At 39.1% G+C, this 18,771-nt stretch overlaps 1 protein-coding gene and 2 long non-coding RNA genes across 4 annotated transcripts in view; 1 reads left to right on the forward strand and 2 right to left on the reverse strand.

The window, feature by feature from the left end:
* Positions 1-1,907: 1,907 nt before the first annotated feature.
* Positions 1,908-5,221, reverse strand: LOC125086155 (uncharacterized). The gene is made up of 3 exons (XR_007123113.1): positions 5,134-5,221; positions 4,724-4,812; positions 1,908-2,012 (listed from the first exon to the last, which is right to left on the reverse strand). It is a non-coding gene; the product is annotated as an uncharacterized LOC125086155 (long non-coding RNA).
* Positions 4,552-18,771, forward strand: part of LOC125086154 (uncharacterized) — a 36,531-nt gene continuing 22,311 nt past the window's right edge. Inside the window, exons 1-2 of the long non-coding RNA XR_007123112.1 lie at positions 4,552-4,630; positions 4,704-4,888. This is a non-coding gene — a long non-coding RNA (uncharacterized LOC125086154). The remainder of the gene's footprint in view (positions 4,631-4,703; positions 4,889-18,771) is intronic.
* On the reverse strand, positions 6,069-10,589 carry RGS1 (regulator of G protein signaling 1). Of its 2 annotated transcripts, none has more exons than XM_047705319.1 (5): positions 10,390-10,576; positions 9,943-10,023; positions 9,253-9,314; positions 7,672-7,835; positions 6,069-6,896 (listed from the first exon to the last, which is right to left on the reverse strand). In XM_047705319.1, the coding sequence occupies exons 1-5, from the start codon at positions 10,524-10,526 to the stop codon at positions 6,711-6,713; spliced, it is 630 nt and encodes a 209-aa protein (XP_047561275.1). In that variant the 5' UTR covers positions 10,527-10,576; the 3' UTR covers positions 6,069-6,710. The 2 variants fall into 2 exon arrangements, with proteins under 2 accessions (XP_047561275.1, XP_047561276.1); XM_047705320.1 differs by lacking the exon at positions 6,069-6,896 and adding an exon at positions 6,904-7,524 and having other exon boundaries at positions 7,562-7,835; positions 10,390-10,589.

Here is an 18,771-nt window from a genome sequence, read left to right on the forward strand (position 1 = left end):
CTAGCCATTTTGGAACCCAATAATGCCAAATTTGCATTTATTTGTGAGTTACAGAGCTTGCAATTAATCAATGACATAGCAGTTCAGAAAGTTACTTGGGTTACTTTGAATTTAATCCACATTTTGTTGTGCAATCATCCTTTCTCTAGAGCCATATCTTTCCTCCAGGATAGAATTACTACTCCCATTGCTGAGTTCTCACAGCACACTGTTCCTGTCTGTTGAGCTGGGATAAACCCCATGAATTCCACTGGTACAAGAAGCAGCAGCAGCAGCCGGCCATGTCAGCCTTGTAGCATCTCAAGGAGAGGCAGGTATAATTTACTCTCACTGCGGCCTTTTATTAAGACCTTTGGAAAGGAATAGATAGCCCCCAAAAGAGTTAGTGATAATAGAACTTTCTAAAGGAGATAAACTTGATGTAACTTGATTGCCTAGGGGAGTTATATAAGGTGGTGATAGCACTTGATGACCTTTTAAAAAGTTGGCACCACACGACTTCTCCCATTAGGGAGATGAAGGGGCACCAGTCCCATTTGGCTTTTCACCAGAGACCTGGAAAGAGCTACTGGGGAGATCAACTATCATACAATATTAGTTGTCTCTCCCCTCCCCCCCTCTTATAATGCTTAGTCTATTTCACTATAATATTTTTTTTTGATCTTTTCTTTCCAAGAGCACCATGAGCCTTTCAGTAATTGCGAGCTCTGTCTTATCTGTGCGTCCTGTCATCAGGTATGGCTTCTGGCATATAGCAAGTGTCATTAACTGGTGAATTTATTAAGGAAGCAATAATTTAGGCTCTTCCAGAAGTTTATAGTCGAGCCTAGGTTTCTAGATGTCTGAATTTAAAAACTGCTGAGTGAGGGATACTTTGTGCTTCTTCCCCTCTGTTTTGACACTTTTAACTAGCCCCATAGATAGTATGAATTATAATCATTCTAGTAAAAATTGTGCCGAAGAACATTCTAGAAAGTATCTTATTCAGTTCTTAATATGGGAACATGTTCTACCTATACAATGGGTCCTTTGTAAATACTGAATTAACAGACAGATTTAAGGAAAAAAAAAACAACACTGGACAGGCTTGAATACAATCTGACTTTACAGTTAATGCAAGCTGAAGGTTTGAAGATAGAGCGTAGGGGCGCCTGGGTGGCTCAGTTGTTAGGCGTCTGCCTTCGGCTTGGGTGGTGATCCCAGGGTCCTCGGATCGAGCCCCACATCGGGCTCTCTGCTTGGTGCAGAGCCTGCTTCCCCCTCTCTCACTCTCCCTGCTTGTGTTCCCTCTCTCGCTGTCTCTCTGTCAAATAAGTTAAAAAAAAAAAAAAAAAAGAGAGAGAGCGTAAAAGATAAGATGTGTAGAAAACATATGGATTTTACTGATTTAATCCAAACCCACCGCGTTTTTACCATGTTTGGCTAGAATAGCAACAGAGAGTTTGGGGGAGATAAGAGAATATATGACAGCTACAAAATTCGTTTTTCTTTTTTTCTATCAAGAAATAATGGGTAAAAATAACTTCACCTATTTCGAAGAGTGAAGGTAGGAAGGATTGAAGTAAAGAATGTGCCAAGAGAGTGACCAGCTAACTGCAGACCTCCAGTCCTCTTGTTTATCTCTGTTGATGAGAAGTGAACACTAGAACATTCCACCCTTCACATAGACCCACCATCAAGTTAACGGCCAGGATTTCCATATAAGGAGGCAGAATTCCTGCCCCAGAGTCAATTTCGTCACCACCTCCTCTGTTGTCTAGTGTCCCTGATCCCTGTGGCGGCTTATGTTTGTATTTGACAACAGCTTTGCCTGTCTCTTGGCCTGAATCCTAGACTTTGGTTTTGTCTCCCGTCTTTGAAAGGTGCTCTCAACGCTAGTGCAGTTACTTGCTTGCAAACGTGTTGAATCTTTGGTTCTTGGTTTTTGTTCTCAACCTGGATGGTGACTTGCAAGGTTCAGTTTTATCCAAGATGAAAGTGAGCTTTGAAGGAAAACATGTGGAATGCTTCATCTGTAGGTTAATTAAGAATAAGCTGTTATCTGTTGAAAGTACTACATAATTCATTTTGCATATGGAACTTCTTAAAAGCATATGTCTCAGTCTTCCTGCAATGCTCCGCTCTTCTATTTCCAAGTTATTTAACCCACGTTTGTAACTAAAAGCCTCAAGGAGAACATGTTTAGAATATAGCCAGAAAGGAATTTGCTGTAACTTTGAGGGTCCAGGCTAGACAGCCCAGAGGTATCCTATATTGCTGTCTATTATTTGTCACAGCACATTGCTAACTGAGTTTTGTCTGTTGACCTTCTCCTTCCCATTGCTTTGACTGCTGCCCTAGTTCAGGCCCTGATCTCTCCTGTTGGGCTAATAAAACTAGGTTCACATTTGGCTTTCGTTCCTCAATGATGGCTTCCTTTGAGGAGTAAGGAGGGCACGTGTTGTGATGAGCACTGGGTGTTGTATGCAACTAATGAATCATTGAACACTACATCAAAAACTAAAGATGTACTAACTGAACATAATAAAAAAAAGAAAGTGTCTTCTACGCTAAATCTAGAATTAACTTTTAACACAAAGTAATCATGTCATGTTCAGAAAAAAGCGTGAGATAATGGAAAGTCTTTGGAAACATACACACTTGGATTCAAATCTTGGCTCTGCTACTCACTAGTTATGTATACTTAGATAATTTTTTTCAATTTTGTTTCTTTATTTGTTGATCAATAAAATTAGGTTAAGAGTGCTTACCTCTAAGAGTTTTGGTGTGGACTCAGCAAGTGATGTGTAGCTAGCCAGTGCCTGGCCCATAGTAGACAATCCAAAACAACAGCTATGTCTTACTCTTTTGCTTAAAATTTCAATGGTTACCTACCACATAAAAAAATATACATTCTTTGGAGTGGACTATATCTCTTCTTAGAATCTTCTCTAAACTGTCTTTTTAATTTTCCTTCTTACTCTTTCCAGCCACACTAAATAAATCCCTACTACTGAACAATTTTTTCTTCCTGATTTCTTGACCTTTTCACAGACTCTTCTGTGTACTGAAGTGTCCCCACTTCTCTTTTCCCCTAGGTAAGCTTTATTTAATCTTCAAAATCCATCCTAATTACCTTCCCTTTGGAAAAAAAATGAAGAAAACCAGCCAACAAATATAACAAGTAGAAATGCATACTAAATAAAGGACAATAGCAAATACCTTCCCTAGCAGAACAAATCTAATGTCTAATGTGTTATTATTTGAATGACTGTTTTTTTTTAAGAAAACTTGGAGTTAAAGAACTTCTTAGAAGTTACACATTTTTAACTTGAAATGTGGGAAAGTTATTAAAGCATCATAAGGTATATGTCACCCTCATTTCTATCTTCTTAGATTCCAAGTTTTCTGTGATACGCATATTAGAAATAATGTAAAATAAATCTCAGGAAAGTATATTTGTTTCCATTTTTTAAATTAATGAGTTTTATTTTATTTATTTATTTTTAAAGATTTTATTTATTTATTTGCGAAAGAGAGGGAGAGCAGGAGCAGGGGGAAGAAGCAGAGGGAGAAGACTCCTCACTGAGCAGGGAACCAATGTGGGGCCCGATGCCAGGCTTAATGCCAGGACCCGGATCATGACCTGAGCTGAAGACAGATGCTTAACTGACTGAGCCACCCAGGTGACCCTTTAATTAATGAGTTTTAAACCATACATATTATTGATTGCCACTGCTTTAATATGACAATGGAAAACAACCCGTGAGCTGAGACTCAGATTAAGCAGTTGGATTAGATTTCTGTAAATAGTAGATGTCATTAGAACTAATCATATCACTGTGAATGTTTTTTTGTTTTTTGTTTTTTGTTTTTTTTTGACAGACAGGGATCACAAGTAGGCGGAGTGCAGGCAGAGAGAGTGTGGGGAAGCAGGCTCCCTGCTGAGCAGAGAGCCCCATGCCAGGCTCCATCCCAGGATCCTGGGATCATGACCTGAGCCAAAGGCAGAGGCTTTAACCCACTGAGCCACCCAGGTGCCCTGTGAATGGTCTTATATGAGAGTCACACCACAGTAAAAAAGCTAATGAAAAAAATTGTCTTTTCAAGTATTTTTTAAATATCTTGAATCAATGCTATCATGATGAGTTTTTTTACTTGTTCTTGTTCTTGTTCTTCTTCTTCTTCTTCTTTTTTATGAAGAGGAGTCTTAGATGTTTGTTTTGACCATCTGTCCAAAAATTGGATAGCTCTTTAACATGGCATCTTAACAAGACAAAGACCAGAAGCATTTATTTTATGACCAGAGTGTGTACTGGACAGTTGCACTTCTCATGCCTCACAGTCTGAAGGGCCTGGGCTGTGTAATGTGACAGTAGTACTGGAAATAGAAGCAGAGTGTCTTGTGTTTATATGGACTCAGTTCATGTCCATTAGACAGTGAAAATAACTACATAGTGGTGGAAGGTTTTCAAAAACATTTGTGGAAGAGTCATTCTGTCCAGGCCTTGAATAATTGGCTGGATTTTGAAAACTGGACAGAGGTAGGGAAAGGCATTTTAGATGGATTGTAGAGATTAACCAAAGGCCTGGAGAAAGTGAAGGCCAGAGCTCATTCAAGAAAAGGCAATTAATCCAGGATGACATGAAGGTAAGGAAGTACCCAGATAGGGGCAATGGGAATTATACCATCAAAGTCTAACTGGGAGTGTTTTTGATTCCAGAGGAAGAAGTTTGAACTTACTTTATATGTCATGGGAAATGACTTGGTCAAATCTGTGTTTCCGAAGGTGATGTTTGTGGCTATCCAGAGGATGGATTGAAGAGAAGAGTCTGGCAGAGGAAAAACAAGTCACAGGAATTAGCAAGCAATGAGAGCCTCCACCGAGGCAGTGCTAACAGAGAACAAGTAAGTGGTGTGTCTCCTACACTCACTGGTGGGAAAAGGAAGATTGACAGAACTCAGTAATGGAATGAGTAAGGGAGAGAAATACTTGATTATTACTATTGTAAAACTGAACTTTTCCTAAGCCAGTCTTATTATATGACTGGCTAAACCATGGACTAAAGCTTAAGGTGGGGCCAATTTGGGTTCCAGCCTATGGAAACTCAAGAGTAATGCTTTTAAAATCTTATCTAATTATTGCCCCATACCTTTGCTGTGGGCCTGATGACTGGGTAAGCTTGAACTGAGAACATCCATAGGGTTTCACTGTGGCGTGTGGATGGCTGATTATTCAATATGATATGGGATGATACAGATACGTAGGCTATGCAGGAATGTGCATCATCACGATTATTTTTCTGTGCTCTGTAGGTGATCTCCACAGAGTAGTCTTCTTTTCCTACTTACTTGACTTTAGAGGACTGTCGCAGATGGGAGTGATTTAGGAAATGTATTCTGGCCGGTGGGGGGCAGTGTCGCATAGCGGAAAGAGCTCAGATTGTGTCATCTGAGAACAGTGTGCAATCCCTGGCGGAGTGACTGTCCCTTGATCCCAGGGTTCCCAGCCCTGAATTAGCTTTAGAATCACCTGAGTTTTCTTTCTAAAATGTAGATTTTCTTCCTCTATTCCTTCAAGATTCTGAATTCAGTCAGTTTGGGATAGGGCCCTGAAAAAGGAGGGGTTTTGCTGTGGTGCTAGTTGTTTTTTAAACATCCTCAGTGATTTTGATAGCTAAATTTGGGAACTAGTGACTTAGTGTTAGTCTCAGCTTTCACAGGATGGCTATGAGCATTGAGTTTTGTACACTTTAAATCACAATAAAATATCCATTGATAGTTGGATTACTTCTTGAAATAACTGTTCCGTCTCCTTTCTAAAGACTTCTTCAGGTTTTCATCAGTTTGAAGCTCGACTATTTGAGAGCATTATTTGTTTGCTTTTTTATGCATTGTGATAACGAAGAGAAAATAATGAACTCTGTACAATAGATATACATAATACATAAATAGAGGATTAGTGGCATGATTGTTTTAGATTTTGAAGAGATGATAGAAAGTAGAAGACCCCTGTTTGAATTTTTGTTAAATGTGAGGCATAAATACCAGTTTCTAAAAATGGCAAAGAAACATAAACAGAAATTGCTTTTAATAGAAAATTCATTTATTATTGACACTGTGACAATTTAATGTACAAATAAGTTCTGACTTCTCAGTTTTAAGAGCAATAGCTTACATTAAATACATTGTCCTTTCCTTCATCTCTTTCAAGCAAAAAACAAACAAGAAATATAAAACACCAAAAACCCTTACAAGCCTCAATAATAGCAATGGTGGTTTCAAACACATATTTTCCAAGTAGCCATCCAAGTTAAAGGGATTGCAGCTGTTCAATACAATCTCTATATAATAATATGTAGCATAAATATCAGTTGACTTTGAAGCTTATAACATGTTGTAATCAGTTTCAAAAACTTCATTCACAGTTTCTGTGCAACTGGAGTTACCCGGCCTTCTCAGTTCTGAGGGATTTTCTGATATGTCCACTGTTTTTTATGACAGTACTACAGCATCTCCTTCCTTCTTCTGTCCCTCAGGTTTCATCTTGCTTATGTGCCTTCAACCTGAAGCCTGGATAACTTCCATGTTAATCCATTTTGAGTCATTTGTTCTTTCCCTGGGCCTGTGGAGTCACTCAAAAGGGCCAGGTTGTTTACCCACGGAGCCATAACTGGCACGTTCCTCTGTCCTTGATATAATCTTCAAATTCTCTCTAGCCAGGGACTGATCACTTTAGACTATTAGCCTGAAGTTCATTCAGAAGATTCAAGTACATATTTGATTTGAGGAATCTGGGGTAGGAGTCCTTTTCCATAAGAGTATATATAATTTTTTGGGCTTCATCAAAACACGTGGGGGTTGGTGCTTTAATCTTCTTGGCTGTAGCTTCTCGAGTATGAAAGTCAATATTGATCTGGAAAGAAATACTCACTAATTAATACATACTTCCAATGTATTGCATTTTATGATGTGACCGTGTTTGTTGAAACACCTCAAGACAATGGGATGAAACCCTCATTTATATCAGCTCAATTATCTTTTAAATGCCTACTCTATACTAGCTCTATACTGGGTGTGAAGAAGGTAGAAAGAATTGTCACAAGAAATTCTTTGTTCCAAGCTGGTTCATCATATGGTTGGGAGATACAAAGGAGGCAGACATGAAAATTTTAATTATCCATATAAGGTGACACATGCATCAGAAAACGTGATCATTTAAAATTTATAGGAGAGGACACTTTGTGTCGCTATTTTTTGCTTGAACCAAGAATATTGAACTGGAAGGTGGGTATACTACTAACTGGAAATATTTCAGCTGCTGTAACTGTATGTATTACACCGATCTGTATTTTCTCCTCATGAAAAATGAGCTAACTCATTAAGGACATTCTGACATGCAATTCTGGCTAACAACACTGTTACTCCTTACCTCATCCCTGTCATGTTAGCTAATTTTGCAAAATTGATCTTTTCATTCTACTGTCTCCAGATACAGAAAATTAGATTATTATTGCACTGAGCTATTGAACATACCTTAATATTTGATACTTTGAAATTATGTAATGAAATTATGAATACTTAAGTGAAATTATGATACTTAAGATCTAATCTTGCTATGTCTGTGGAATGCTATTTCTGCATCTAAGTTCCTTTACACATAAACTGATGATAATGAAGATAATACTCACTTGTTTAGCAGCATCTGAATGCACAAAGGCTTTATATATTTTCTCTGCTTTGCAATGCAAAAGATGAGACTCCGTTTTTTTATAGTCTTCACAAGCCAACCAGAACTCAAGGTTCTCCTCACTGAACTCAGACTTTAGGAAATTTCCAAAGACATCTTGACCAACTAAAAGGAAAGGGTGAGGGGTGACATAATTAAATTAATTGAGCCAATAAATGGATACCTTAAAGAAGAAATTTGCAAGAAAATCACTACTGTGTTGTCTAGGCTCAAAGGTAAGAAAGGACTAACTCTAATAACTGTGTCACAATTCATAAAGATGGGAAGACCTCAGAGATTCCTTCACTGATAGTTTATCTCAGACCCGATGAACCTGTCTGTCCACAGTCCCACAGCTGCTTAGTGATGGCTACTGCACTTTGCTTCCATCTTCTAATTAAGTTAAAATTCTGCTCTTGTGATCACAAAACAATCTCTTTTCTTATAAATACCAGCTCTTAGCTAGACGTAGAGTATTTTAGGGAAGCAAACATTGATGAAAGTCATTAACATCATGTTCATTATGTTAACAAATAAAATTCCCCCATCCAATTCATATTAGCCAGAAAATGTGCTGATATACTGATTCTATTTGATGGTTTACTGAGGTTTTTAAACGGGCTACTTCTATACCATTTATTTGTTTGGCTGGATTGTAAACTAAGTCAGATGATAAGAGGGGGATGAACCATGTTGAACTACTTGACCCACCCCCAGCAAGGATTCTTAACAGTGTTTGTGGGGTGAAGGGGGTTAAGTTCATCCTCTAGATAGAGACCACACTGCTCACCAAGACCTGAGTGAGGTCCTAATCCAAGAGACTTGCAATGCCCATGATGAGGGAAAAGCAAGCTGATTTCATTCTTTACCTTCTCTTATCAGAAACTCCCCATAAGACTCTGCTTAAAGATTCTTTATCTTTGTTATATCTATGTTATCATGTTATCATATCTATGTTATCATGTATCATGTTATGTAAAATGCAATTATATATTGTGTTTCTCAACTTCCTTCAAGGCAGCAAGGCATGGTATCCTTGTTTTTTAAATACTTGGTACTTCTGAAACGCCTGCCACATGGAAGTAGGCTAAATGAGTAAATGAATGAATGAATGATAAAATAGTGAATTGACAGGATGAATCTTACTTCTTACAACCACCAGCTACAGAAACACTTTCTACAGGTACCTTTCAGAATGGCAGCTCACATGTCGAGCTGTTTTGTTTACTCTTAAAAACTAAACCTGAAACTTGAGAACCCCAGTATAATTTTAAATTTTGCTCCTATAATATCCATGGGAATACCTAATTGTCTCAACAAACTTGTCTGAATGACAGCGACAGAACTGAGGGCTAGATCAACCTTACACTACAATGAGGCATAATATGCTGAAGCTATTAGTGACTACAGGAAAACTGGAATACAACTGGAATACAACTTTTCACACACTCTTCCTTCCAGAATACTATATTTTAATGAAGTCATTCAATCTATTAGTGTATTGAGCTAAACCCAAAACCATTTAGTAGTTAATCATACTTACTTTGGTTTGCAAGTAGTTTTTCCAGAGATTGAGACCATTGCATTACTTCATTAACAGAGAGTCTGTCGGGGACAAAATTCACACAAATTAGTAAAATATTTTGTGTGTGTGTGTGTGTGTGTGATCACACATGAAATCAGAATGGCTGCTATATTTTGATAACTCCATGAATGAAGATTCTAGTTCTATATGTTTTATTAAAAGTTATCTACAAGAAAACAAAACTTCCTTTAGAATTACTACAGTTATGGGGCGCCTGGGTGGCTCAGTGGGTTAAAGCCTCTGCCTTCAGCTCGGGTCATGATCTCGGGGTCCTGGGATCCAGCCCCGCATTGGGCTCTCTGCTCAGCAGGGAGCCTGCTTCCTGCCTGCCTCTCTGCCTACTTGTGATCTCTCTCTGTCAAATAAATAAATAAAATCTTAAAAAAAAAAGAAGTACTACAGTTATGAAAATATCTGCCAATAAAATGTGAAGAAATCTACATCTTCTCTAACAGCGTAGCAAATAGCAGATTATCCACACCCACACTTGTACTTAATTTACACTGGTAGTAATATAGTCTACTCTCATGTGGTTTGTTACTTAAGAGAAACAAGGTCCAATATGCACAGTATTAATCACTTGCTCCAATAGAGAGATAATGCATAAGCTTTTTAAAAAATGATAATTGGGCATATTAGTATACATACATGTCTTTGGACTTAGAAGGTTTAATTCCAGATTCCAGATGTGGGATCATAGATCTAAGGTACCCTTTCACGTCCATCCCACTACAAAAGATACAAACATGAATATTTGCATTTCTTTACTTGAATACATTTTATTTGTACAAGGAACATGAAATAAACTTCTCCAAGGAACAAGGCAATAATAAAAATAGCTGCTAAAACAGTTTTCTATATTGAGTTAATTTTTATGAGCCAAAGTCTGCAAAAATGTCCACATTATTTAATGCCCTATCATGATTAATTTTTTAAATCAACTGAATATACTAATATATATTTACATATGCAACAGCTAATCTCTCTGATTGAATTAACTAAATGCTCATATTTTCTTCTATTCATTCTCCATCCTTCTGCCATTAAAGATAATCTAAGTCAAAATTCACAAAGTGAGACACAGAATGAACTTACAAAGTCTTTGGCCTCTTCTTATGCGTTTTATCATCTAGAAGTGAATGATCAGTTTCTTTCAATTCCTTTGCATTAGTAGAGAAGAACATTCCTGGCATTTTGTCTAGCCTTGGCGTGGAGATGGCTGCTGCTCGCATAGTCCTCACTCGGCAAATATCTGCTCGTCAACGTCTCTGCTGCTTTATATAGTAAAGGCAAACGGGCTCTTGCTGTTCAAATGAGTCTGTTTATCAAGTGATGTTACCACAGACACTGGAAGTTCCCTCTTTCTTGGTGTGTTATGACGTGGATCTTGAAAAAAAAAAAGAAGCACACAGTGATGTCTTGTGGTTGAAACTCAACCAAATGAGAATAGGTCACTTGATTAAAAAGAAAGAAAGAAAATTAAGCATACTGAAGCACACACACATATACCACATGTCTGAAGTATTAGCAGCCTCAGTCTTTGGTTTGAGGGGATCCCTGTTTCTTCATGAAGATTGCATATTTCAGTAAAATATTTCATTTAGTGTATTTATTGTATCACACAGAAACTCAATATTAGAGATGTATCCCCTCAATGTTTTGAAGAGTCCTTGATTATAACATTCATTATTTGTTTATTGATTTATTTAAAGATTTTATTTGGGAGAGAGAGAGAGAGCAGGAGCAGGAGGAGGGGTAGAGGGAGAGGAAAAAAACAGACTCCCTGCTGAGCAGAGAGCTTGACGTGAGCTTGATACCAGGACCCTGGAATCATGACCTAAGCCAAAAGCAGGCACTTAACCGGCTGAGCCACCCAGGTGCCCCTGATCACAATATTTTAAATAATTTTTTTAATTCTTTCAGAAAGTAGTGTGAAGTAAACAAATACTTTGTTTGATTATTTGTGTATATATCTGATAGGAAGGAGAGTTATGAGAGGTTATCTTAACTTTTCCCCACTCCACCTCCCATCTCCTACTTTCATGGTGTGAAATTTCCATGTTCTTTTTTTCCAAGGTGTGTGCTAGACCTTCTGCTGGTGATACACAAAATAGCTTTAAGGGACTCACAAGTATTAGTATTTACTAGGAGTATAATATAGCAAATTGTGATTTTTTTTTTAATTTTATTTTTTTCAGCATAACAGTATTCATTATTTTTGCACCACACCCAGTGCTCCATGCAATCCGTGCCCTCTACAATACCCACCACCTGGTGCCCCCAACCTCCCACCCCCCACCCCTTCAAAATTCTCAGATCGTTTTTCAGAGTCCATAGTCTCTCATGGTTCACCTCCCCTTCCAATTTCCCTCAACTCCCTTCTCCTCTCCATCTCCCCTTGTCCTCCATGCTATTTGTTATGCTCCACAAATAAGTGAAACCATATGATAATTGACTCTCTCTGCTTGACTTATTTCACTCAGCATAATCTCTTCCAGTCCCGTCCATGTTGCTACAAAACATGGGGATTCATCCTTTCTTTCTTTTTTTTTTTTTACAGCTTTATAAACATATATTTTTATCCCCAGGGGTACAGGTCTGCGAATCGCCAGGGTTACACACTTCACAACACTCACCATAGCACATACCCTCCCCGATATCCATAACCCCACCCTCTCTCCCAACCCCCTCCCCCCATCAACCCTCAGTTTGTTTTGTGAGATTAAGAGTCACTTATGGTTTGTCTCCCTCCCAATCCCATCTTGTTTCATTTACTCTTCTCCTACCCCCTCGACCCCCCATGTTGCATCTCCTCTCCCTCATATCAGGGAGATCATATGATAGTTGTCTTTCTCCAATTGACTTATTTCGCTAAGCATGATACCCTCTAGTTCCATCCACGTCGTCGCAAATGGCAAGATTTCATTTCTTTTGATGGCTGCATAGTATTCCATTGTGTATATATACCACATCTTCTTTATCCATTCGTCTGTAGATGGACATCTAGGTTCTTTCCATAGTTTGGCTATTGTAGACATTGCTGCTATAAACATTCGGGTGCACGTGCCCCTTCGGATCACTATGTTTGTATGTTTAGGGTAAATACCCAGCAGTGCAATTGCAGGGTCATAGGGTAGTTCTATTTTCAACATTTTGAGGAACCTCCATGCTGTTTTCCAGAGGGGTTGCACCAGCTGCATTCCCACCAACAGTGTAGGAGGGTTCCCCTTTCTCCGCATCCTCACCAGCATCTGTCATTTCCTGACTTGTTAATTTTAGCCATTCTGACTGGTGTGAGGTGATATCTCATGGTGGTTTTGATTTATATTTCCCTGATGCCGAGTGATATGGAGCACTTTTTCATGTGTCTGTTGGCCATCTGGATGTCTTCTTTGCAGAAATGTCTGTTCATGTCCTCTGCCCATTTCTTGATTGGATTATTTGTTCTTTGGGTGTTGAGTTTGCTAAGTTCTTTATAGATTTTGGACACTAGCCCTTTATCTGATATGTCATTTGCAAATATCTTCTCCCATTCTGTCAGTTGTCTTTTGGTTTTTTTAACTGTTTCCTTTGCTGTGCAAAAGCTTTTGATCTTGATAAAATCCCAAAGTTCATTTTTGCCCTTGCTTCCCTTGCCTTTGGTGATGTTCCTAGGAAGATGTTGCTGCGGCTGACGTCGAAGAGGTTGCTGCCTGTGTTCTCCTCGAGGATTTTGATGGATTCCTTTCTCACATTGAGATCCTTCATCCATTTTGAGTCTATTTTCGTGTGTGGTGTAAGGAATGATCCAATTTCATTTTTCTGCATGTGGCTGTCCAATTTTCCCAACACCATTTATTGAAGAGGCTGTCTTTGTTCCATTGGACATTCTTTCCTGCTTTGTCGAAGATGAGTTGACCATAGAGTTGAGGGTCCATTTCTGGGCTCTCTATTCTGTTCCATTGATCTATGTGTCTGTTTTGTGCCAGTACCATGCTGTCTTGATGATGACAGCTTTGTAATAGAGCTTGAAGTCCGGAATTGTGATGCCACCAACTTTGGCTTCCTTTTTCAATATTCCTTTGGCTATTCGAGGTCTTTTCTGGTTCCATATAAATTTTAGGATTATTTGTTCCATTTCTTTGAAAAAATGGATGGTACTTTGATAGGAATTGCATTAAATGTGTAGATTGCTTTAGGTAGCATAGACATTTTCACAATATTATTCTTCCAATCCAGGAGCATGGAACATTTTTCCATTTCTTTGTGTCTTCCTCAATTTCTTTCATGAGTACTTTATAGTTTTCTGAGTATAGATTATTAGTCTCTTTGGTTAGGTTTATTCCTAGGTATCTTATAGTTTTGGGTGCAATTGTAAATGGGATGGACTCCTTAATTTCTCTTTCTTCTGTCTTGTTGTTGGTGTAGAGAAATGCAACTGATTTCTGTGCATTGATTTTATATCCTGACACTTTACTGAATTCCTGTACAAGTTCTAGCAGTTTTGGAGTGGAGTCTTTGGGTTTTCCACATAGAGTATCATATCATCTGCGAAGAGTGATAGTTTGACTTCTTCTTTGCCGATTTGGATGCCTTTAATTTCCTTTTGTTGTCTGATTGCTGAGGCTAGGACTTCTAGTACTATGTTGAATAGCAGTGGTGATAACGGACATCCCTGCCATGTTCCTGACCTTAGCGGAAAAGCTTTCAGTTTTCTCCATTGAGAATGATATTTGCGGTGGGTTTTTCATAGATGGCTTTGATAATATTGAGGTATGTGCCGTCTATCCCTACACTTTGAAGAGTTTTGATCAGGAAGGGATGCTGTACTTTGTCAAATGCTTTTTCAGCATCTATGGAGAGTATCATATGGTTCTTGTTCTTTCTTTTATTAATGTGTTGTATCACATTGATTGATTTGCGGATGTTGAACCAGCCTTGCAGCCCTGGAATAAATCCACTTGGTCGTGGTGAATAATCCTTTTAACGTACTGTTGAATCCTATTGGCTAGTATTTTGGCGAGAATTTTTGCATCTGTGTTCATCAAGGAATTGGTCTGTAGTTCTCTTTTTGTTGGGATCCTTGTCTGGTTTTGGGATCAAGGTGATGCTCGGCCTCATAAAATGAGTTTGGAAGTTTTCCTTCTATTGCTATTTTTTGGAACAGTTTCAGGAGAATAGGAATTAGTTCTTCTTTAAATGTTTGGTAGAATTCCCCGGGAAGCCGTCTGGCCCTGGGCTTTTGTTTGTTTGGAGATTTTGATGACTGTTTCAATCTCCTTACTGGTTATGGGTCTGTTCAGGCTTTCTATTTCTTCCTGGTTCAGTTGTGGTAGTTTATATGTCCTCTAGGAATGCATCCATTTCTTCCAGATTGTCCAATTTGTTGGCGTAGATTGCTCATAATCTGTTCTTATAATTGTCTGTATTTCTTTGGTGTTCGTTGTGATCACTCCTCTTTCATTCATGATTTTATTTATTTGGGTCCTCCTCTTTTCTTTTTGATAAGTCTGGCCAGGGGTTTATCAATCTTATTAATTCTTTCAAAGAACCAGCTCCTCGTTTCATTGATTTGTTCTATTGTTTTTTGGTTTCTATTTCATTGATTTCTGCTCTGATCTTTATGAATTTCTCTTCTCCTGCCTGGGTTTAGGGTTTCTTTCTTGTTCTTTCTCCAGCTCCTTTAGGTGTAGGGTTAGGTTGTGTACCTGAGACCTTTCTTGTTTCTTGAGAAGGCTTGTACCGCTATATATTTTCCTCTCAGGACTGCCTTTGTTGTGTCCCACAGATCTGAACTGTTGTGTTTTTCATTATCATTTGTTTCCATAAATTTTTTCAATTCTTCTTTTGATTTTCCTGGTTGACCCATTCATTCTTTAGAAGGATGCTGTTTACTCTCCATGTATTTGGGTTCTTTCCAAATTTCCTCTTGTTATTGATTTCTAGCTTTAGAGCATTGTGGTCTGAAAATATGCAGGGAATGATCCCAATCTTTTGATACCGGTTGAGACTTGATTTAGGACCAAGAATGTGATCTATTCTGGAGAATGTTCCATGTGCACTAGAGAAGAATGTGTATTCTGTTGCTTTGGGATGAAATGTTCTGAATATATCTGTGATGTCCATCTGGTCCAGTGTGTCATTTAAGGCCTTGATTTCCTTGTTGATCTTTTGCTTGGATGATCTGTCCATTTCAGTGAGGGGAGTGTTAAAATCCCCTACTATTATTGTATTCTTGACGATGTGTTTCTTTGATTTTGTTATTAATTGGTTTATATAGTTGGCTGCTCCCACGTTAGGGGCATAGATATTTAAAATTGTTAGATCTTCTTGTTGGACAGTTCCTTTGAGTATGATATAGTGTCCTTCCTCATCTCTTATTATAATCTTTGGCTTAAAATCTAATTGATCTGATATAAGGATTGCCACTCCTGCTTTCTTCTGATGTCCATTAGCATGGTAAATTCTTTTCCACCCCCTCACTTTAAACCTGGAGGTGTCTTCGGGTTTAAGATGAGTTTCTTGTAGGCAACATATAGATGGTTTTTGTTTTTTTATCCATTCTGATACCCTGTGTCTTTTGATTGGGGCATTTAGCCCATTAACATTCAGGGTAAGTATTGAGAGATATGAATTTAGTGCCATTGTATTGCCTGTAAGGTGACTGTTATTGTATATTGTCTTTGTTTCTTTCTGATCTACTACTTTTAGGCTCTCTCTTTGCTTAGAGGACCCCTTTCAATATTTCCTGTAGAGCTGATTTGGTGTTTGCAAATTCTTTCAGTTTTTGTTTGTCCTGGAAGCTTTTAATCTCTCCTTCTATTTTCAATGATAGCCTAGCTGGATATAGTATTCTTGGCTGCATGTTTTTCTCATTTAGTACTCTGAATATATCATGCCAGCTCTTTCTGGCCTGCCAGGTCTCTGTGGATAAGTCTGCTGCCAATCTAATATTTTTACCATTGTACGTTACAGACTTCTTTTCCCGGGCTGCTTTCAGGATCTTTTCTTTGTCACTAAGACTTGTCAATTTTACTATTAGGTGATGGGGTGTGGACCTATTCTTATTGATTTTGAGGGGGGTTCTCTGAACCTCCTGGATTTTGATGCTTGTTCCCTTTGCCATATTGGGGAAATTCTCTCCAATAATTCTCTCCAACATACCTTCTGCTCCCCTCTCTGTTTCCTCTTCTTCTGGAATCCCAATTATTCTAATGTTGTTTCGTCTTATGGTGTCACTTATCTCTCAAATTCTCCCCTCGTGGTCCAGTAGCTGTTTGTCCCTCTTTTGCTCAGCTTCTTTATTCTCTGTCAGTTGGTCTTCTATATCGCTAATTCTTTCTTCTGCCTCATTTATCCTAGCAGTGAGAGCCTCCATTTTTGATTGCACCTCATTAATAGCTTTTTTGATTTCAACTTGGTTAGATTTTAGTTCTTTTATTTCTCCCGAAAGGGCTTTTATATCTCCCGAGAGGGTTGCTTTAATATCTTCCATGCCTTTTTCAAGCCCGGCTAGAACCTTGAGAATCATCATTCTGAACTCTATATCTGACATATTACCAATGTCTGTATTGATTAGGTCCCTAGCCTTTGGTATTGCCTCTTGTTCTTTTTTTTGTTGTGAATTTTTCCGTCTTGTCATTTTGTCCAGATAAGAGTTTATGAAGGAGCAAGTAAAATACTAAAAGGGTGGCAACAACCCCAGGAAAATATGCTTTAGCCAAATCAGAAGAGATCCTGAATTGTGAGGGGGGAGAAAGGGGATAAAAAGGGGTTCAGAAAGAAGAAAAAAAAATTAAAAAAAAGAAAGCCGATAAAGAAAAAATATAAAAAGAGGAAAAATATATATATATATTAGATAAACTATTTAAAAAACGTTAAAAAAAAACGGTAAAAGTTAAAAAAAATTTAGCAGAAGAAGAGAAAAAGAAAAAAAAATCGAAAAAGAAAAAAAAATTAAATTAACTGCAAGGCTAAAAAATCATGGGGAGAAAGCCATGAGTTCCGTGCTTTGCTTTCTTCTCCTCTGGAATTCCGCCGTTCTCCTTGGTAGGTGAACTTGGTCCTGGCTGGGTTTCCTGTAGATCTTCTGGGGAAGGGGCCCGTTGTAGTGATTCTCAAGCGTCTTTGCCCCAGGCGGAGTTGCACCGCCCTTACCCGGGGCCGTGCTGAGTCATCCGCTCGGGTTCGCTTTCGGGAGCTTTTGTTCCCTGAGCGCTTTCCGTAGAGTCCGGAGGACGGGAATAAAGATGGCGGCCTCCCGGTCTCCGGCCCGGAGGAGCCGAGAGCCCGGGGCCCCACTCCTCAGTGCGCCCTCAGAGAACAGCGCCAAATGACTCCCGTCACCCTGGCCTCCGGCCGCGCTCCGAGCTGACCGAGCCTGCGACCGGTTCAAGGCAACCCTGAGCTGAGAGTCACTCCTCGGCTCTGTCTCTGCAGCCGGCTTCCCCGTTCTAATACCGGTAAGCTCTGCGACACTCAGACACCCCCGATCCTTCTGCGACCCTGCGGGACCTGAGGCCGCGCTTACCCCACCTGGGCTTCACCCCAGTTAAGCCTCTGGAGCGATGTCCCTCAGCGGAACAGACTTTTAAAAGTCCTGATTTTGCTCCGTTGCTCTGCCGCTCGCCGGGAGCCGGCCCCTCCCCCCGCGGTCTATCTTCCCGTCGCTTTGGATTCACTTCTCCGCCAGTCCTACCTTGCAGAAAGTGGTTGATTTTCTGTTTCTGGAATTGCTGTTCTTCTTCTCTTCAATCTCCCGTTGGATTTGTAGGTGTTTGCAATCTTTAGATAAGCTATTTAGCTGATCTCCCGCTACCCGAAGTAGTCTCAGCCTGCTACTTCTCCGCCATCTTGACTCCTCCCCAAATTGTGATTTTTTTGTATATTACTTCTTAAGATAAGAATAAAGGAAAATTAAACAAAACTATAAATATATAAAACACAATATATGATATAATATGTAAACATAATGATAGTAAAGAATCACAGTATCAAAAGAAAACTGCTCAAGGTAAAATGAGAGTATATGTGGATAGGCCAATAATGTGTACTTGTTAGGTGATGGTCTTCCAAATTTTGGCAGTATCTCTGGAGAGAGCCAATATAGCTTTAATTAAGATGAAGGATTTGGGGGGGCCTGGGTGGCTCAGTCTTTAAGTGTCTGCCTTTGGCTCAGATCATGATCCTATAGTTCTGGGATCCAACCCATACAGGGTTCCCTGCTCAATGGGGAGCCTGCTTCTCCCTCTGTAGCTCCCCCATGCTTGTGTTCTCATTCTCACTATCTCTCTCTGTCATAAATAAATAAAATATTTCTAAAAACGAAGGATTTATAAAACCACAATGAGATACCACCTCACACCAGTCCAAATGCTAAAATTAACAAGTCAGGAAATTACAGATACTGGTGAGACTGTGGAGAAAGGGGAACCCTCCTACACTGTTGGTGGGAATGCAAGCTGGTGCAGCCACTCTGGAAAACAGCATGGAGGTTCC

The sequence above is a fragment of the Lutra lutra genome, chromosome 15 (genome assembly GCF_902655055.1).
Source record: "Lutra lutra chromosome 15, mLutLut1.2, whole genome shotgun sequence".
NCBI classification, from domain to species: Eukaryota; Metazoa; Chordata; class Mammalia; order Carnivora; family Mustelidae; genus Lutra; species Lutra lutra.